The 17,811-nt window shown below is 41.5% G+C and overlaps 6 protein-coding genes across 6 annotated transcripts, besides 6 other annotated features; 2 read left to right on the top strand and 4 right to left on the bottom strand.

Moving 5' to 3' along the window:
• Positions 1-1,461: 1,461 nt before the first annotated feature.
• Positions 1,462-1,568: a microsatellite.
• Positions 1,569-2,571: 1,003 nt separating this feature from the next.
• Positions 2,572-4,392, top strand: PVX_123455 (hypothetical protein, conserved; the record flags this gene model as incomplete). The annotated part of the gene is made up of 1 exon (XM_001617202.1): positions 2,572-4,392. The coding sequence occupies one exon, from the start codon at positions 2,572-2,574 to the stop codon at positions 4,390-4,392; it is 1,821 nt and encodes a 606-aa protein (XP_001617252.1).
• Positions 4,382-4,407: a microsatellite.
• Positions 4,408-5,462: 1,055 nt separating this feature from the next.
• Positions 5,463-5,488: a microsatellite.
• A 53-nt stretch (positions 5,489-5,541) lies between these two features.
• PVX_123450 (10 kDa chaperonin, putative) lies at positions 5,542-6,982 on the top strand. Its single transcript, XM_001617201.1, has 3 exons — positions 5,542-5,972; positions 6,208-6,339; positions 6,506-6,982. The coding sequence occupies exons 1-3, from the start codon at positions 5,970-5,972 to the stop codon at positions 6,680-6,682; spliced, it is 312 nt and encodes a 103-aa protein (XP_001617251.1). The 5' UTR covers positions 5,542-5,969; the 3' UTR covers positions 6,683-6,982.
• Positions 6,983-7,285: 303 nt separating this feature from the next.
• PVX_123445 (cyclophilin, putative) lies at positions 7,286-8,116 on the bottom strand (the record flags this gene model as incomplete). Its single annotated transcript, XM_001617200.1, has 1 exon — positions 7,286-8,116. The coding sequence occupies one exon, from the start codon at positions 8,114-8,116 to the stop codon at positions 7,286-7,288; it is 831 nt and encodes a 276-aa protein (XP_001617250.1).
• Positions 7,587-7,616: a microsatellite.
• Positions 7,858-7,888: a microsatellite.
• Positions 8,117-9,049: 933 nt separating the features above from the next.
• Positions 9,050-12,044, bottom strand: PVX_123440 (hypothetical protein, conserved; the record flags this gene model as incomplete). The annotated part of the gene is made up of 2 exons (XM_001617199.1): positions 9,050-9,146; positions 9,361-12,044. The coding sequence occupies 2 exons, from the start codon at positions 12,042-12,044 to the stop codon at positions 9,050-9,052; spliced, it is 2,781 nt and encodes a 926-aa protein (XP_001617249.1).
• Positions 12,045-12,971: 927 nt separating this feature from the next.
• On the bottom strand, positions 12,972-14,364 carry PVX_123435 (thioredoxin peroxidase2, putative). The gene has a single exon (XM_001617198.1). It carries the CDS (start codon positions 14,139-14,141, stop codon positions 13,491-13,493), a length of 651 nt encoding a protein of 216 aa, XP_001617248.1. The 5' UTR covers positions 14,142-14,364; the 3' UTR covers positions 12,972-13,490.
• Positions 13,250-13,284: a microsatellite.
• A 955-nt stretch (positions 14,365-15,319) lies between the features above and the next one.
• PVX_123430 (hypothetical protein, conserved) lies at positions 15,320-17,309 on the bottom strand (the record flags this gene model as incomplete). Its single annotated transcript, XM_001617197.1, has 5 exons — positions 16,600-17,309; positions 16,211-16,324; positions 15,843-16,046; positions 15,534-15,692; positions 15,320-15,403 (listed from the first exon to the last, which is right to left on the bottom strand). Exons 1-5 carry the CDS (start codon positions 16,774-16,776, stop codon positions 15,320-15,322), a joined length of 738 nt encoding a protein of 245 aa, XP_001617247.1. The 5' UTR covers positions 16,777-17,309.
• Between the last annotated feature and the right edge of the window lie 502 nt (positions 17,310-17,811).

The raw sequence follows: 17,811 nt of genomic DNA, 5'->3' as shown, positions 1-17,811 counted from the left end.
AAGGCGTGGAAGTGTGAAAAAAAAAACAAAAAAAAAACAAAAAAAACAAAAGAAAACACACGATAAGGTACATTCACCGGCTCTGTGCCACACTTATGCATTTCTCCATTTATGCATTTTTCCACTTATGAATTTCCCCCCCTGTGCACTTCTCCACTACGCATTTTAAAGGAGATACGCGCCAACGAAGTAGCCCCCTCCACAGTGTACACTTACATAAAAATGGAGAAGAAGGATCTCAATTTGATTGAAAAGGATAACCTTGACGTGGAGACCGTACGAATGGCATATGCAACAAGCGGCGCGCGAGGGAATTGAATTAATTCCCCATTAAGGGTGTCCTGAATGGGAACATCTCCTTGCGCGTATCTCTCTACACATGCACAAGCTCGTTCGCAGTATACGAACGGCAAAAAAAAAATATACACATAAATATGTGCCTACATTGGTGCGCTTACATCGATGCATACATACTTGCACACACATTTGGACTGCTTCTCACACCAGAACAACTTAAAAAGCGAAAACGCCAAGTATATGGAGACACACCCAGAGTTGCGGGATTTGCTGAATGACTTCATATCCTCCGTTTTGTTGCATACACCGGTAAGGATGAGCAAAATGGATGCGCGTTGTTCACTTTAGTGGCGATTGTGCGGGGGGAAGAAGCGGAAAAAAATGACACCAAAAGGGCACCAAAAAATGATAAAAATGAAGCAAATAAAGCCAAGTAAAAATTCAACGCAAATTCGCTGATAGAAAAACAAAGCGTGGTCTTAAAAAAAAGGATTTACGCGCCGCGTTCTGCGAAAAATGTTCGCTATTATAGAGTTGTTAAAACGCGTGAAAAAAATGCGAAACGGATGAAAAAGGGGGAGAAATCGCGGGAAAAATAAGGGCAAAAATAGGGGGACAAACAGGAGGAAAAAGAGAAGGGAAAAAATGGCACCGCGCATATGCATACATTCGTCACCATGTTCTCTTTATTTCCCTGCTAATGGGCCATATATTTTTGCCTCCTTTTTTGCCTTTTGCTCCTCCCTTTTCTTCTTTGCTCCCTTTTGCTTCTTTTTTTTCGCGCTCGCCAATTCCGTGCAAACGTTTTCCCCACTATTTCTGTTTAATTTTTTAAACAGAGCGCCCGCCACGCAGCTATCGCCATATTATGGTGTAATTGCCGCATAATTTCCTCTTCATTTTTTTATAAAAAATTTCATTGTATGTATGTATATATATGTACACGCTTGACATACCAATGCAGGAAGATATTTTTAAGTACGCGAATGAATATTTTTCTTACTTTAAAAAAAAGTAACCCATTTTTTGAAGGCATAAAACAAAGTAAGGAAGAAGTTTAGGCCGGCATTTCCTGCATACGTGTATAGCAGTGTTGCCCATTGGGGAGCTCCCCTCTTGGTAATTTTCGTTTGGGGGAAATTCTCCATAAGTACATTTCACTACTCGGGTGGGTTGTGTGCCCGTGACGTATGTATTCGCTTATGCCACTGCGCATGCCGCGACATTCGCCTTCCCGTTTGCATTCTCGCGCGCAGTTAGCCGAACCTGTGCAGATACCTGCGCGCTGGACACCTCCCCCCCTTGCAGAGCAAACGAAGTAGCAGAAACGTGCGCTGTGATTATGTACCTGCGCAAGTGCTACTGAAGAAAAGACGAACCAAAAGAATGCAAAGGAAATGCAAAAATGATTAGGTGTGAAAAGTAGTCCCAGTTTTGGCCCCTCCCAAAAAAAATGACCTAATTTTTTTTTTTTTTTTTTTTTTTGTGAACAGAAAATATTTGTTTGAAAAGTAACTTTTATAATACCATCACATCAGAGTAGCGTGTTTGTAAAGGAGGAAGCCCCCGTTTGGACACACTATTTATTGATGTCGATATTCGTTTGATTTATTTGAACTTTAAACATGCGCCGTCCGTAGGTACATGTAATCGTGACAGGCCGGGATTGACACGAACGTGTGTGTGAAAATTGTTCATATTATCACCCTTTGGGTGTGACATCACACAAATGTGGTTATGCCCGGCCTCCGCTTTTAGCAGACCTCCAATGTGTCATTAGTTGTGTTTCCCCGAGGAGTCCCCCTTTTTATTCCATTTTTCACCCATTTGTAGACTCCCCATCCACGTTATGCATGCCTACACGGCACATTCTTTTAAAGCGTATCCCTTACTGTGGGCGTGCACCCCAGGGGCCCATGCAACGTGAGCCGCTCCGCGCACCCCTACTTGAATGAATATGCGTACATATCGAGATAGAAAAAATATTGTGCGCATTTCGAAAATATCCATGTGAATAAAAATTCGAAGCTCGGAGAGGGGCATCCGAACCATGTGCAGTGGTGATATGTACCAGTTTGTGCAGTGGCGAGGCGTACCAGTTTGTGCTGCATGTTCTATGTGTCCAAGTACAGGCACATCCCCTATACATGTGATAGCCTTTTCCGTTGCTCGCCTCGCATTGTTACCGTTGCATGCGAGTATATTTATCGATTGACCTGCTAGTTGCGCCGCCAGCGCGGATTAGAGACCATCACTCCATACTACGTCGAAACAATGGAAGGAGAAAGCAAAGTGAAAGATGATGAGTCGAAAGAAGAACAGACGAGGATTTATAAAATTCTGCTCCTAACATATGCAAGAAGACTGTCAAAATATCAGGACCAAATAAAAAATATTTATTTTCACAATAACATCATTTCAGCCATAAAGGACGAAACGGGAGATTACTACCTGAGCGAGAATGTCTCATCGCAACATTATTTTATCGACACGTTAATTAAATCAAATGAGAATCAGGGATTTTTAAAAAGCATACAGTTGATTGAGAGCAAGGGGGATAAAGGCGAACATAAAGTGAGCGGCGAGCCCAGTGGGGAAGCCCCCAGCGGAAATGCAGAAAGTAGCAATAATGGTAGCAACGGCAGTAATGGTACTAACGGCAGTAATGGCAGCAATAACAACGCTGAAGGTAACAACGAGGGGGTGAATAACGAAGCAAGTGGCACCAACCAAACGAATCAGAGGACCCACTTTAATAACTACATTATGGATATCATGGAAAGATTTCACCTATTCCTTTTGTTGAAAATATTATTTGTTTTATTTTTATTTGAAGCTAGCTCAAAAATGTACTTTATTGTTTCTGGCTTGTTTATCCTCTACAACAGAGGGTTTTTCGACCTCCTAATTAGCAATTTTAATTTTATGTCAAGCAATGAATCTATAGAACAGGTTCTAAGGCGCATGAGCGAATCGAGGAATTTGAATAATACGCTGGTTAGCGAACACACAGCACAGATGGGGAACTTGGATGAAGGAGCCCACCCAATTAGTCAGCAAGAGGGGGGAATTGTGGACGAAAACAACAGTCACCATCTCACATGCGGTTTGCAATTTATGCACAACGAGAGAGACGCAGAAGAAGAGTTAGACAACGGAGCGGTAGCTCAGGGCGAAGAAAACAGCACCGATAATAAGACGAACAAACGGGAAGAAGCATCCTCATCTGGGTTGCACCCTATGAACTCCATTAATGATGAGGCAGCTCCCGTTCATGCTGCATGGAATGAGGGAGACCCTGCAGATGCAGAGGATAACGAATTTGTAAGCGACCTGTATGACGAATTTAATTACCAACTTAATGATGATAATTCGAAAGAGGCACACCAAAGTGGGAATAATGGCAGTGCCAAATGTGGAGAAAAAGATAAAAAAAAAAGTTTCCCTTTTTTTAAAAAAAAAAAGATCGATCAGACGACACACGGAACTGAATTAAACGTAAAAAGTAATTCCTATGAGGAATTCAACTCGTCCGTAAATTTAAACGAAAAGGGGGATAGCAGCTACTTGGACGACGTTACGGATGAGCTTTTTCGCGAAATGGGTGCCGCAAATAGCGGCGATGTGAATAGCGTCGACGCGGGGAATCTCCTATGCGCGGGGGTGAGAAGACGAAAAAATGTTAGCAGCGCTGATCAGAAGGGCGGCAACAATGATGATCTTAACTGCGACAGTAGCAATGCGCGTAATGACAGCCCAAGCAACACGCGCAATAACAACAAGATGTATTTCCACGACAGCTCCACGACATTTAACAATCTGTTAAATAACAGCATGAGTGAATTTGTCAACTCCGATTGTGACGACTCGGAGAATAATATCGACAGTGGGCAATCCTACTGCAGCAATTCTTCCGCATCGAAGAAGAAAAAAGACGCTCCTCAGAGTACGCCAGAGGAGGGGGATAATAACACCAGCATGAACGCGAGACGGAAGCCAACGAAGTTCGAAAAATATATTTACCAGTCGGTCGTCATGTTTTTTATGACTCTGCTGCCCTGGTGGGTGCCCGACGTTGCCTACCTGGAGGATTGAAAGGCAGCAGCAGCGGGGAAAAAACGTGTAAAAGTGGAGTAAAAAAGAGGGAAATTTCGGATAATGCGCGGTGGAAATGGTTACAAAAGGTCTCTTTTCCGCCAACATGTGACAAGTGGATGCATAAATGGGTATGCATGTATATGTATGCGTGTGTATATGCGTGTGCTCGCGCGAAGGGAATAAGCAGAAGTTATAACGCTTGTTCACACCAATTTCGATAAAACTGCAAGTGTTGAATTAATTCCACCATTTTTTTTTTTTTTAAATTAAAAAAATGTTCCTTTTTTTTTTTTTGTGTGTGCGCGCATAATTTTACTCATAATATGTAAATTACTTTAGAAAAAAGGACAAGTCAGGTATTTTTTTTTATACGCATTTTACATTTTACGTTGTGCCTTCCTCATTTTTTATGTTTTTTTTTTTTAAATTAAAATTTTACTTAACTTCAACATTTCAGTTACCAAGTGAATGTTGTTTAGGAGTAAAAACGATTAAGTAAATATTAACCGTTTTTATGTAAATGATGAACCATGTTTTGGCACTTACGGGACGTATTTTTGTGGTCATTTTCCTGTGTGCATCACGAGCAGATGTAAGGGGCAACAAAGTGGAGCAAAGTAGAGCTCTCCATCTTTTTAAGAAAGTGCCTGCATATGAAGTGGGGTATGTACACATACGGCATACGTAATATTTAGCCCCACGGGGAAAACATGCTATGCGGTGAAAATTATCTGACGAGGGGTTCCCTTGCGCAACCCTTACAGTTGCATGAGGAAAAAGGTGTCATTTATGGGAGAAAATTAACACCTAAGGCGGAAAAAAAAACTTTGTGCATACGTACTATGTGACCAACTACAAATTGGCAAACTGGGGGTAAGAAAAAAAATGAAAGAGGCAGAAGAAATTTTCCTGGCAGCGCTTCCGCGTCGCATACCTGCCGCTGAACGTTGCGGTACGCTTTTTAGGTGCTCTACAATATGAACGGAAACAGTCAGTTATATCTATGGCCTTAAACAGGTGCATGCATGGCAGCGACGGGAACATGTGCGCATAGCATATGTACATTCATATGAACATACATTTATGTGCGTATTTAGTGGCCATATGGAAAGGTATTCTTCCCCCACCAAAAAAGTGAAAAAATAAACACAAAAAAATGGTCAGCTGAGGGATGCATATATAGCATTTTACTATTCAAAGGGCGAACAAAAGTACAAAAAAAAAATCGAAAAATTTTACATACCTTCGAATTTACACAATACATGTTGCGCGTATAAAAAGTACCCTTAAGAAGGCGACAAAAATGTTTAAAAAAATATCTTTAAAATAACGTACATATATTGCTCTACATTTTTTTTTTATCAACCAAAAAGGAAACACTTACTCAGTTTTATAACACAAGCGTATGCGAACCATTTATATGTAAACAGGAGCTGAAAAAAGCAAACATAAACATTTTTTTTCAAACGCCATTTGTTAATTACGTGGAAGTAATTAAAGGCACATTATATACCAACGAATTCGCTAAACAGATTTTTTCATACCTTGTATCATATTCTACACAGGAGTTAAAAATGGTAAATTCGCAACAAAGAGGAAATAACATGCACAGTTGTGTATGCGCAGAGAAGTGTGCCCATTTTGTGCAGCATAATGAAGCGCGTTTCTGTTGCATATGCATATCAAAAAGGTTTCTATTACCCATTTTTTGTTAAAAAAAAAAGGGTTCGCCAAATGTGCAACGAGCACGTATATGCCCAGTTTGTCCCATACTAGGCATTTATACATATAATAAAATCAACCCCTTTGCAGAGTTCCACGGTAGCTAAAAAGTTTATTCCCCTGATGGACAGAATCTTGATAAGTAAAATCATTCCCAAGACTACGACGAAATCGGGCCTCTTTTTGCCTGAAAGTGCAACGGAACCGTCCTACACGGGCAAGGTACTCCCTCCGTACAATGTTGTGCAAACTGAAACGTAGTGCGCTACCTTTCTTTTATTTTTCCCGTTCATGAGTGCCTCAGTTTGAATTTCATGTAACCCGTTCATGTGTACCTCAGTTTGAATTTCATTTAACCCGTTCATGTGCTTCATGCCTCCTTTTACAGGTTTTGGCGGTTGGCCCAGGAAGGATAACGAGCAATGGAAGCAAAGTCCCCCCTAGCGTGAAGGAAGGCGACGTGGTTGTTTTACCGGAATATGGCGGTTCTTCCCTAAAAATCGATGGGGAGGAATTTTTTGTCTACAGAGATGATGACATAGTTGGCATTATCAAAGACCAGTAGGAAACAAGTCACATGAGCAACGCATTACAGCGGCGCCTACTTGTAATGGGCCCCTTTCTGCAACGCCCACAAGTGTGCATGTTACTTATTTAAGTAACAATTTTGAATATCCCCATTTTGCATTTTTAACGTTGATTATGTTTGTGGATAACTGCATTTTTTTCTTTCAAACTGTTCGTTTTGTTCGTAAAAATTGTGAAAATGGGAACACGCACAATTGTTAAAATGTGGAAAGTTAATCATACGTACTTTTTTGCGAAGTGGGCTAGCCGAAGGGTGACTCAGACGTAGCATAAAAGAAAAAAAAAAAAAAAAATCGTAAATTTAGTAGAAATATGAATAAACTAGCTAATATACACAAAAAAAAAAAAAAAAAAAAATTAGCCAAAATTGTAAAAAAATAGCTAGCTAAAATTACACAAAAATATTCACTGAAAAAACTCCCACTGGATACAAAAAAAAAGCTTCAAATTTTTGCCCCATATTGCAAAGAAGCAACAAAATGGGTTAACATAAAAAAGGTTAATTGCGCATTTGCGAGGGCATACACTCGTAATGGGAATCGCCCCCCCTTTGGAAGGAATATCTACTGCGCTGCGGAGCTCATCTGCGTTTTTCCGATTTGCCAATTTCTTCCATTAAGGACTGTCTCTGCTGTTCAGACAAACTTTCAAACTCCTTTTTGGAAATAATATTTTTGTTGCCCTTGTCCGAGATGTGCATCATGTTGAAAAAAGGAGGACCATCCTGTTCCAAGCTTCTGTACAAACCGCAGTTAATAATTTTTACGTTATACATGGGATTTCCTAACTTGGTTCCCACATTTTCAATCATCCGAATTATATCCATCCCTTTCAGGACAGTGCCAATAACTACATTGTGCTTGTGTAATATTGGCATTGGGGAAAAGGTTATAATAAACTGAGAGGAGTTGCTATGAGGGCCTTCATTAAACAACGCCACGTCACCATCTTGTACAAATTCCATGTCGAAATTTTCATCAGGGAATTTCTTGCCATAAATACTTAGGCCTTCCTTATCGTTTAACACATTCCCTCCTACTAGCCCAATTCCTGGGTAAATTTTATGAATGAAGGTGTTTCTGTATCCAATATATTTGTCTTTAACTTTGTACCCCTCTGCAAGTTGAATAAAATTTTCAACTGATAGAGGTACTTGGTCAGAGTATAACCCTATTAAGACTCTTCCTACATATTTATTTTCTATAGCTATGTCAAAAAATACGTAGTCTCTTATCGATTTGTTGTAGTACACCTGTTTTTCTCTTGCCTTTCTTCTTTCATTGTAATTCCAGAGGGGTGGGAAGAGAACTGAAAAACCGATTGCGAATTTCCACGATGTGTTCAGATTATCCCACCACTGGAAACACCTCTTCCCTATTATTTTCGTTGCCGTGAAGCCTTTGTTAAGCATGTTGGAAGTGGAGAAATTGGCGCAAGCTGGAGAGTGCCTACTTCAAAACGCATGTCCCGTTTGGACTATTTTTATTGTGATGTGCGGTGGACGTTGAGCAGGTTGGTGAGATGTCAACTTGAATGGCGGCCTAAACACGCAAGGCAAAATTGTGTATTATTCTATTTATAACATTCACCCTTTGTGGGGGGGGTTCTAAACCTTTTCTTCATCTGTTCTTTGACCTTGTGCATGTGTGGAGTGCTTCCCATTCCAGCGCGGAGTATTCGTTCGTCGTTAAAGGGAGTACCACAAGCTTAGCATTACTTCGCAAACGATAATGTGAAGCATTTTTTTTTTTTTTTTGTTCCTGTTCTTTTGGCGAACGAATACGTGTGGGAGGCGTTTTGCATAGGAAATAACAAGTGGGGTCAAAAAAAAAAAAAATAGCAATAGTAACCGCAGTAGTAGTAGCGGTATCCATTGCGGTGTCGGAATTGTGTGGGGAAAAAATTGCAGCGAAAGGAAGAATAAATTGGATAACATTGTTGAATCAAAAATTTAACAAAGCTGTGAACGACATGCGGAAATGTCCACGGGTTAAAATTTCATAATTTGTGACACGATCAAATTGGTGACATGACCAAATGGGTGACGGGAATATCACACGAAAAAAAAAAAAAAAAAAGGGGGGAACAGAAGGGAACAACGGAGGGGGTGAAGTGTAAAGGTGAGAAGTGAGCTGTGCAAATTTTGCTGTCCCACGTTGGCCGCCCCAACTGCACAACCCCACGGAGGCGGAGACATAACGCGAAGCTCCTCTGGGGGCCATAACCCTCGTGCACACAAAGATGGGCCAAACATCACGTACCCCATCGGTGGGTTAAATTCTGAAGCGAAGTACCGGCAGGGCTGACAAAAAAAAAAAAAAGGTTTACACGAAGCCCGCGTATGCTACTTGAATTTCCGGATGCATCTTTTCCCATGGACCTTCAGTCTGTAGACGCATGTGTAAGGCGCGCCATAGTTTTCGGTGAACTCAAAAATTATCCTGCAAAAGGGGGGGAGGAAAAAAATTGTAAAAATGGAAAATCATGTCAGCGCGTTAGTAGATGCGTTAGGGGGCTAATTTCTTTTTCGGAAATGGGGCAGTTCTGCGTGTGCGCTTTGGTTATCTGCTCGTGTGGTCCCTCGCCCTCTGGCTCGTTTGCCACTTTGCCACGTTCCGCATTCCGTATTCCACTTTCTGCTTTCCCGCGCCGTACCGTTTGACCGGGAAGCAGTGCTTCGTCGGGTAGGTGGAAATCCTCTTCTTGCGGTCGAAGTAGAAATCGCCGAGGTGCAGGAGGCCCGGGTTTTTGTTGCCCTTGAGCCACTTGTCCAGAATTTCCCTGGGCTGCAAATTCCCATAAACGGAGTGGAGGCAAGAGTACAGGGAGCTGTTTTTAAAGTCGTCATAGTTAATATCCTGTGATTCAAAGTGCTCCGGCCAATTTGAATCGACGACGCCGTAAACTGAGAAATACTTGGGAGTAGCATTTGAGTTGTTACTAATATTTTCATGCACGTGTTGTATCGAAATGGATGAGACGTCAATAGTGGCTGGCAAATGAATCGTTATTTTTCCTTTACTCCCATTGAAGGAGAAACAATCGCCTGGGAAATTTGAAGGCTTTAAAATGATAGACGGATCTTTCCCCATCGGTTTGATCATTCCGTATATTTCTTCCGACGGTAGGAAGGAAGCAATTTGATTTAGAAACTTTTCAATGAAGTCATTTCGATTGAGAGGAGAACTTGTCATTTTGTAAACGATTCTAGCTCCTAAAGATTCCAAAGCCCAATCGATTTGATTATAATCTAAGATGAATTCATTGTACAATTCGTCCACTTTTTTTTGTAGCATGTCTATGGAGTCGTAGCTAATTTTTGCAGCTTTAACTGGATAGTCACTGTCAATTTTTATTTGCTTCTGATCTACCATGGTGTGTAGGGACTTGCTCAAATCGTCTTTTATAACTTTCGTTTGTGCCTTTATTTGGCTACTAATCGTTTTTAACAGCTCAGATTGCATTTTCTCTTGCTTCAGAGCCATGGCTTTGTACTTCTCTTCATTGTATATCACTTTCGATTCGGTGATTTCGCTTAAGATGTCCTTTTTGTACATTTCTAGGTAGTACTTAATTTTGTTTTCTACATTTTTTAATATTTTATGTTCAAATGAGGGGAAGACATCATCTAAAAAGTCCGTCGATTTTTTTGCGCTCTCTTTTAATAGTTCTAGTTCTTTCTGAATCTCTTGCATGAGGCCCGCGTGTTGTTCGTTCCACTCGGCGATGCGCTGCTCGATTTGTCTTTCGCGCGCCTCCCCTTGGTCATCTTTGTGTTTCACTTCCGGTTGTGTAGATCCAGGCTGTGTCGCTTCGGGGGGTGTCCATCCCGCTTGTGCCGCTTCGGGGGTGGTCCATCCGAGGGTTGTCCATCCCCGTTTTGTCGACCCCCCCTGGGCTTCGCTATCCATCTGTAGGGAGTCTCGCGAATTGGCGCCATGAGATGATAGCTTCGATTCAATGGACTGGATTTTCTTCTGCAGCTCGCTGATGGTGTTGAGGAGGCCCCTTTTCTCATTCTCCACCCGATCAGACACGTCCTTCTTGATATCCATTTGACTTTTGTTCATTTTTTTTTCGACATCATTAATGAGGGAACTCTTCTTATGAATATCCTTCTTAATAGTGTCTACCGTTTTAACGTAATCCTTAAGTTTGCTTTGAAAAGATTCGTAATTTTCTTGCAGTATTTTTTTAAAATTTTCCACCTCTCTCTTGGAATGAATTTTAAAGTAGTCAATATCTTTTGTATTAACGAGCAATTTTTTTTCCAACTCTTTTAGCTTATTTTCCAAGCTGGCATTTAACTCGTACAGTGCGTGGTTCTCCTTTTTGCTATTCAAAATGGTGTTCATATTTTCACTCATACTTTGGTTCATGCTCATTTTGAATTCTTCCAGCAGCTCGTAAATCCGTAAGAAGTCACTCCGATTGTTTTCTTCATTTCCCAATTTTATATAATTCATGAATTTATTTATATCATCATAGTTATTTTTCGTGGTGTGTAAATTCAAATTAGTTTTTTCTCCTGCCGAGTTGCTAAACAAGGTGATCACTCCCGAAATGCACGTAATCAACACGGAGAGGATGATCATCAAGCCGGCTATGTAGGTCATCCCTTTTTTATCATTTATGGTATCATTTATGAGGACACTTAACTGATGTGTTATGGCATCACGGAATGATTTATTTTTTGAGCTTTCTAACTTTAAATCGTATTCTGGGTCGTCGTTTTTTTCGACTTCATTCCACATTGCTGCTCTGCTGGTTAGGAAATTCGAGCCGTTTGCATTGTTCCTCCTTTTAGAAACACTACTGCCATAGGTGCTGCCATCTACGTTCCTATTGGAGTCACTCTCGTCTAGACGAATATCACTGAGGGTAAACAACTTTACTATGGACCTTCTCATTTTGCTTAATTGGGATTCCCTTTTTCTGTAGGGGTTCACCTTCCCGTAGTGCATATTTTTCTTCTGGAAGTCTTCATAGCTGTGCAGCACCTGTATTAGCGTGTTTCGCTCGTCATTGTCGACCGTGCTGTTGTTGTCGTCCGAGCGATCTGTGGCCGGGGGGCCGGCGTCCGAGATTTCGCCCTCCGCGAACGCTTTGTGACTCGGCGGGCTCAGTCCGTGCGGGGCGTTCCGGCCATTTGCGCTATTTGCGATATTGGCGACGTTACTGCTGTTAGCGGCGTTACTACTGTTAGCGGCGTTACTGCTGACTCCGCTGCTCGCTGCGCTGGCGGCATTCTGCGCAATGTGGCTATTTTTGGCGAGTTTGCTCCCTCTGCCGCCCCTCCCCCTGGGGTTGCCTCCAGCGTTGGTCGCGTTTGCGGACATGACGTTGGCTCTCTTTCCGTTCCCGCACTACCCTTGCGCATATGCCGATTTGACGATGGGTCTGCGAACGCACACGAGTACTTCGCCAGCGGGGCACGATTAAATGGGCCACTTTGCGTGTGCATCTATACGCAACATGAAAATTGGTATCCCATTTGGTTAAAATGTGCCCTCATAGGATTCGCTGCTTTGTTGGCATGTGCACAACATGGAGGAGCTACCTCTTCTGTACAAAGAAAAAAAATAAAATAAAATCGCACAGATGGGCCTAAAAAAGATACATTTCGTTAAATAAATTTTGCACGGATCATTCATAGATTTTTATTTATTTTTTTTCTAACGATTGGCCGTCACTTTGGATGAGAAAAAGCTTGCATCCTTTGGCGTGTCCCTTTCTTTTTTTTCTTACGTTATGGCGATTTTTTGGAGAATGCCCAATTGGTGGTATGCTCTCGAAAGGGCTGCTTCCGTGTAGACCGTTCTTATGACAAAAGGTAAAAATAACATTTAGAAAAACGTTTCTCCTTTTAGGAAATCACACGACGTTATGTCCTACGATGCATCATCCTTCTTTTGCACTTTTTGTAGATGCCACAAATGTTCCACCAGCATGCTTGTCGTGTTGAAGAAGTGCCATTTTTTTTTTTTTGTACCTTACACACAAGGCGGGAATTTTTTTTTTTTGAGAAATCGTTATGAAGCATAAATGTGAATTCTTTGTAGTTAAAAAAAAAAAAAAATCGCACTCGCGAGGGGGTACATGCGCATATATGCAATAACTTATGTATATATATATATATTTTTTTTTATCCTACACATTTGTATGAATATGCAATTTTTCTCATGCATCTTCACTCCTATGGACGCAAAATGTTCATTTTTTTTTTTCCACTTTTACTTTTCCATAATGTTTTCTTAGTGGTAATTCTGTGCGGCTAGACGGTGTGCGCGCTTTCCCCCTTGAAATGTCGAGCTTTGCGTAGTTTTCACAACGTGAAGGGTTAAGCATAAATGCGGGGCGCATCGTATGGGAACGAAAATAAAAAAGAACGGCACAACTCGCGCAGGTGAGTGTGCAGGCGACTAAATGGATAAACAGGTGCGACTTCTAAAACGGGGAGGGAGCAAAATTGCGGGAATTCACAAAACCGTTGTAGCCCCTCTCTTGGGGGTGACAAAACGAAATGGAATACATACACCATTTTGCAAATTCGCAAAAAAAATTGCATTCGCGTTGTGAGCAGGTGTACATGCAGGTGTCTCCCTCGTCGAGGTTCTTCACCCCACATGGGATCCCATCAGGGGTAGTTCATTTGGGGAGTATTTTGCTTGTTAGCTGTTTTATTGCTTGTTTTTTTTCCCCTTTTTGAGATCCCTCTTTTGCGGGTGAATAAGGCATAACCCGTTACGCGCATAGCGGGCTTGTAGAGCTGACCCCTTTCGATGCTACTCCTTCTTCATCTCCGTGTTTAAATAATTCAGGAGAGAATCACTGGTTGGCTTAAACGACTTGGCGCCCTTTTTCCAGTTAATTGGACACACATCACCACTCTTATCTACGTGAATAATCGAATCTATTGTCCTTAACACTTCATCTACACTTCTTCCAAGAGGCAAATCATTAACCGTTTGGTGTCTAACCTTTCCTTGTAGGTCGACTATGAATAACCCCCTCAATGCGAAAGAATTCTCGTACAGCACATCATACATTTTTGCTATTTCTTTATTTATATCTGACACTAGTGTAAAATTGACATTTCCTATGCCACCTTTTTCAATGGGCATATTTTTCCATGCCAAATGGCTATACACGGAGTCTACTGATATTCCTAACAGCTCCACATTTTTCTCCTCAAACGATTTTACATGCTTATTAAATTCGATTATTTCCGTTGGACACACAAAGGTATAATTTAAGGGGTAAAACAACAGGCAGCAATACTTTTTCCCTATGTAGGAGGATAACTGCACGTTTATAATTTCGTTGTTCTTGTTCAACCCTTGGGCGGTAAAATCATGCGCTTGCTTCGTCACCAGAGAGAAGCTTCTCCTAGCCGTTCGGAACATGCTGTTTCCCAATTTGTGTAAAATTTTCATTTTTTTGTACTTTAAGATACCAATAGCTTGGGGGGGTTGAAAAAATCTTCCCAAAAGGTGAATCGATTCACTCAAGTGATGTTATAATTTTGCTGCAACGTTTGTACATGCAATTATGTATCCGTGCGTGTATGACTTTCTAAGTGGTGGGGGGAATATATTTTCCTTTGGATCTCTTAATTTAATTACAATGCATACCAGTTGACACAGTTCGATTGCGTGTAAAAAAGTGTGCTTCACCTTGTAGGATCAAAAAAAAAAAAAAAAAAAAAAAATCGCAAAATGGAGAACTGCATAAGCTTCACCATTTAAGCATTCGCCCGTACGTGCATATAGGGCACACTACACCGCTTCCGCGGTATGTAGTGAAAACCCAAGCTCAGTTAATCCGCTGGGGTGCAAAAATTAATTCCGCTGCCAGTAAATGCACGCGCGAGTGAGTAGTCAGGTGCTTATTTTATGTTCCTCTCTTTCCTCATCTGTTTTTTCCCCTTCTTTTTGCACTCCTGCTAAGCGGTTATAAAAAGATACAGGCCCTTTTGCGAGGCAGCTTCAGTGGTGCCGTTAATACTGTTTATGAGGGATTCCAAACTGTTCGGGGGAATTTTCCAAGGGAAAAAAGAAGGGTCCCCCCACTTCTCATTGCTAAGGACGGAACGACGAACACACACCGGATTTGTAGAGCCGACGGTTGACGTATACACGTGGGAATATCCCCTATGAAGGGGCTCTTCCTTTTCCCTTAAGTTTACCTTTTTTTAAGCAGAATTATTCGTTAAAACAAAGTCACGGGAGAAGTTTCCTTTTTTACTTTTGCAAGTCAACACATTTTATCATTTACAGATAAATCAAAACAACACATGTGAGAAGTAGTGATAAATAGAAAAATGAATCACACACGTAGGAAGCGAAATGAACAAAAACAAAAAAAAAAAAAAAAAAAAAAAAATGGGAGAAGGTGGGCTGGAAAAAAAAAAAAGGACGAAGTGTTGCATATAAACCAAATAAAGACCTTTTTTTTTCTTTTCTTTTTTTCCCACTTTGTTCACTTAAAATTTGACGTTTTCGATTTAATTATTCTCTCCATTTTTAAAGTTATACGAGAAAAAAAAAATAAAAGGAAAACATAACAAGGACAAAAAAAAAAAAAAAAAAATAGGAAAAAAATAGTATGCCTTTCAAACTTCATCATCAAATTCGGTAACGTTTTCAATTTTGTAGGCTTCGCTTTGTTGCCTGAAAACTTCATTACCAAACCCAGCCTAAATGCGTTAAAAGAGGGGGAAAATGAACGCGGTTAAAATGGTGCACGTGCGCGGGCAGCGGCATAAATGTAACACACATGTGAATCTCGCGCAGCGGATACACCGCTCGATATGCACATGATCTTACTATTCCTCCTAGCACGGCTCCCAGGGGGAAGCAACAATTTTCCGCCTTCATCAGGGCCAAGCGAATGTGGTGGGAGGATTCGTCTTCTACGTCCAGCAAGCCAAAAATGAACCCGAATATCCCCCCCATTGTTATTGTGAACAGGAGAATCAGGTACACCTGAAAAGGTGGCGCGTGGGGAAAGTGTGTGTGTGTAGGGGCGTGTATGTGGGGGAGCGCTCTTCACATTTACGAGTTTGCTTCCTCGCTTGTTCCCTCCCTCGTTCCCTCGTTCGTTCCTTCGCCGGTTTCGCTTCCTTTCCCGCTCACCTGCGCTACTGACTCAATCAGCGGCCTCGTTATGGACCCCTGGATAAAGCCGATCAGGTAGTTTATCAAATCTATTAAGCTGAATGTCAATGCGAAGGAAATGCTAATTCCGAGGATGCAGTAAATGGGCACTTTGGATAGTGGCGACAGGGAAAACAGCCATGAACGGTCGAAGAAGAGGCACAGAATTCCTGAAAAAACAATCTGCAAAGGTGAAATGCGATGCGCACGTGTGAATATATGGCGATGTGTTTGCATGTTTAATCATCAAGAGCACTCATATGTAGATATGTACATCCTCTCTGTGCATATTCGTAAAAATGTAAAGCCTTGTTTTCGTTGTATCTGCGCGAGATTCGCATCCATACCAGTCCCGCCAAGATCATCAGTTGGTTTCTTCTATTTTCTGTTTCGTCCGTCACATTGGCGTTCAACCTCCAGAAAATTATTAGCCCAACTACGATGAATAGTATGCCGAAGTACTGCGGGGGGAGGGGCGGCAAAATTGGGAATGTAATAACGAAGCGGTGCAGCGGCGGAACAGTGGACCTCTGGACCAATTAAACAGTGCAACCAAATGGGGGGGTTCGGCTGCTCCTCCGTGAGCAGGTGCAAACTTGTAAGCACCGCTACACCCATGTGTTTTGTACGTTGGGGCTGCCATTGAGCCCTCCTCGCAGCGCAAAAAAAAATGAACACATAAATGTGCACATGTATAGGTAAACTTAACGCGCATGCAATGGGGAGGTCAACCTACCATGGAAAAAAACTTCGACAGGGAAACCTCAACTAACGTGCAGTTTACTATGAGCGAGCACATAATCCCCAGAATCATCCCCACCACGGCACTTATGCTGCCCTTAACGATCAAATCCTTCGTGCAGTTAATTCGAAATCCAGAAAACTTATCGAAATCTTTTATTTCCATATCCATTGTTGCTGCTCCAATGATGTGATCGCCAAAAGGTTGATGGCACAGGATGGTGTACTACGCCCTCGGCAAACAGATACGCGCGTACGCATAAGTTTATGCAAGCAGGTACATGTGAAGGGGTATATTATATATATATGTACGTATGAACAGCACCTATGGCGCAGATGGTACATGTGGCGCGTATTATGTTTATACTTCTCCTGCGACAGTACTGCAAAAAAATTGGGGATGCGTTACACTTCCGAAAGGTAATTTTTCTGCACTCGCCGCCTTCTCCCTTTAGTGTTTTTTTTAACTGTACTTGACCGGAAACGATGTGCAGAAAGGGTCCCTCACGCGTCGCATATATCACGGGGGGATTGCGCGCATGTGCTGTGCTATGCCATGCTAGCTATGATATGCCATACTAGCTGTGCCATGCCAACTGTGCTATGCTGTACCACTACCTCTGCGCATACACTTGGGGCAGGCAATTAACCGAATTTATCACAAGCTACTCCTTTCATGCATCCTTCAAAGTGCATTTTCACTGGAAAAAAAAACAAAAAAAAAACAAAAACAAAGTGTTTTCCCCTGTTCTTTAAAAATACAGCTTAAAGAAAGAGCAATTTCGCTAAATTCGTCCTTTACATATGTATACACCCAAAAGAAAAAAAAAAAAAAAAAATTTTTACTTATTCCGCAAAAACGGACAAGCGTTACGTTATGCATACAGAAATGCAAAATAAAAACGTACGTATCATTTTATGTTCACTTGTTCGCATGTCGCATACATGGCATTCCTGCAAATGTGTTAGTGCTATTTGTCCACGATGATAATATGCATTCAGAAAAATTACCGGCACTTTGGTCACATATTGGTCCAAGGATATTTTTTTTTATTTTTCAGTTCAGAAAATGTGCGCCAAATACTGCGTTGTTTTGTTTTCCCGTAGCTCGCTCATCTTCGTGTGGTTTTCTTTTCCGAGCCGTTTTCACCTTTTCGTAGCCCCTCTTAACCGTTCCCTTTTTTTTCCCCCAGTGGGTAAGACTAAT

Source organism: Plasmodium vivax, chromosome 14 (assembly GCF_000002415.2).
Source record: "Plasmodium vivax chromosome 14, whole genome shotgun sequence".
NCBI lineage: Eukaryota > Apicomplexa > Aconoidasida > Haemosporida > Plasmodiidae > Plasmodium > Plasmodium vivax.
This window is presented reverse-complemented; position numbering and strand designations above follow the sequence as displayed.

Coding starts and splice junctions, on each gene's coding strand:
- PVX_123450 (XM_001617201.1), top strand. Junction 6,340..6,505: donor AACCGTCCTACACGGGCAAG/GTACTCCCTCCG, acceptor CTCCTTTTACAG/GTTTTGGCGGTTGGCCCAGG.
- PVX_123435 (XM_001617198.1), bottom strand. CDS start 14,141: ATGAAAATTTTACACAAATTGGGAAACAGCATGTTCCGAACGGCTAGG.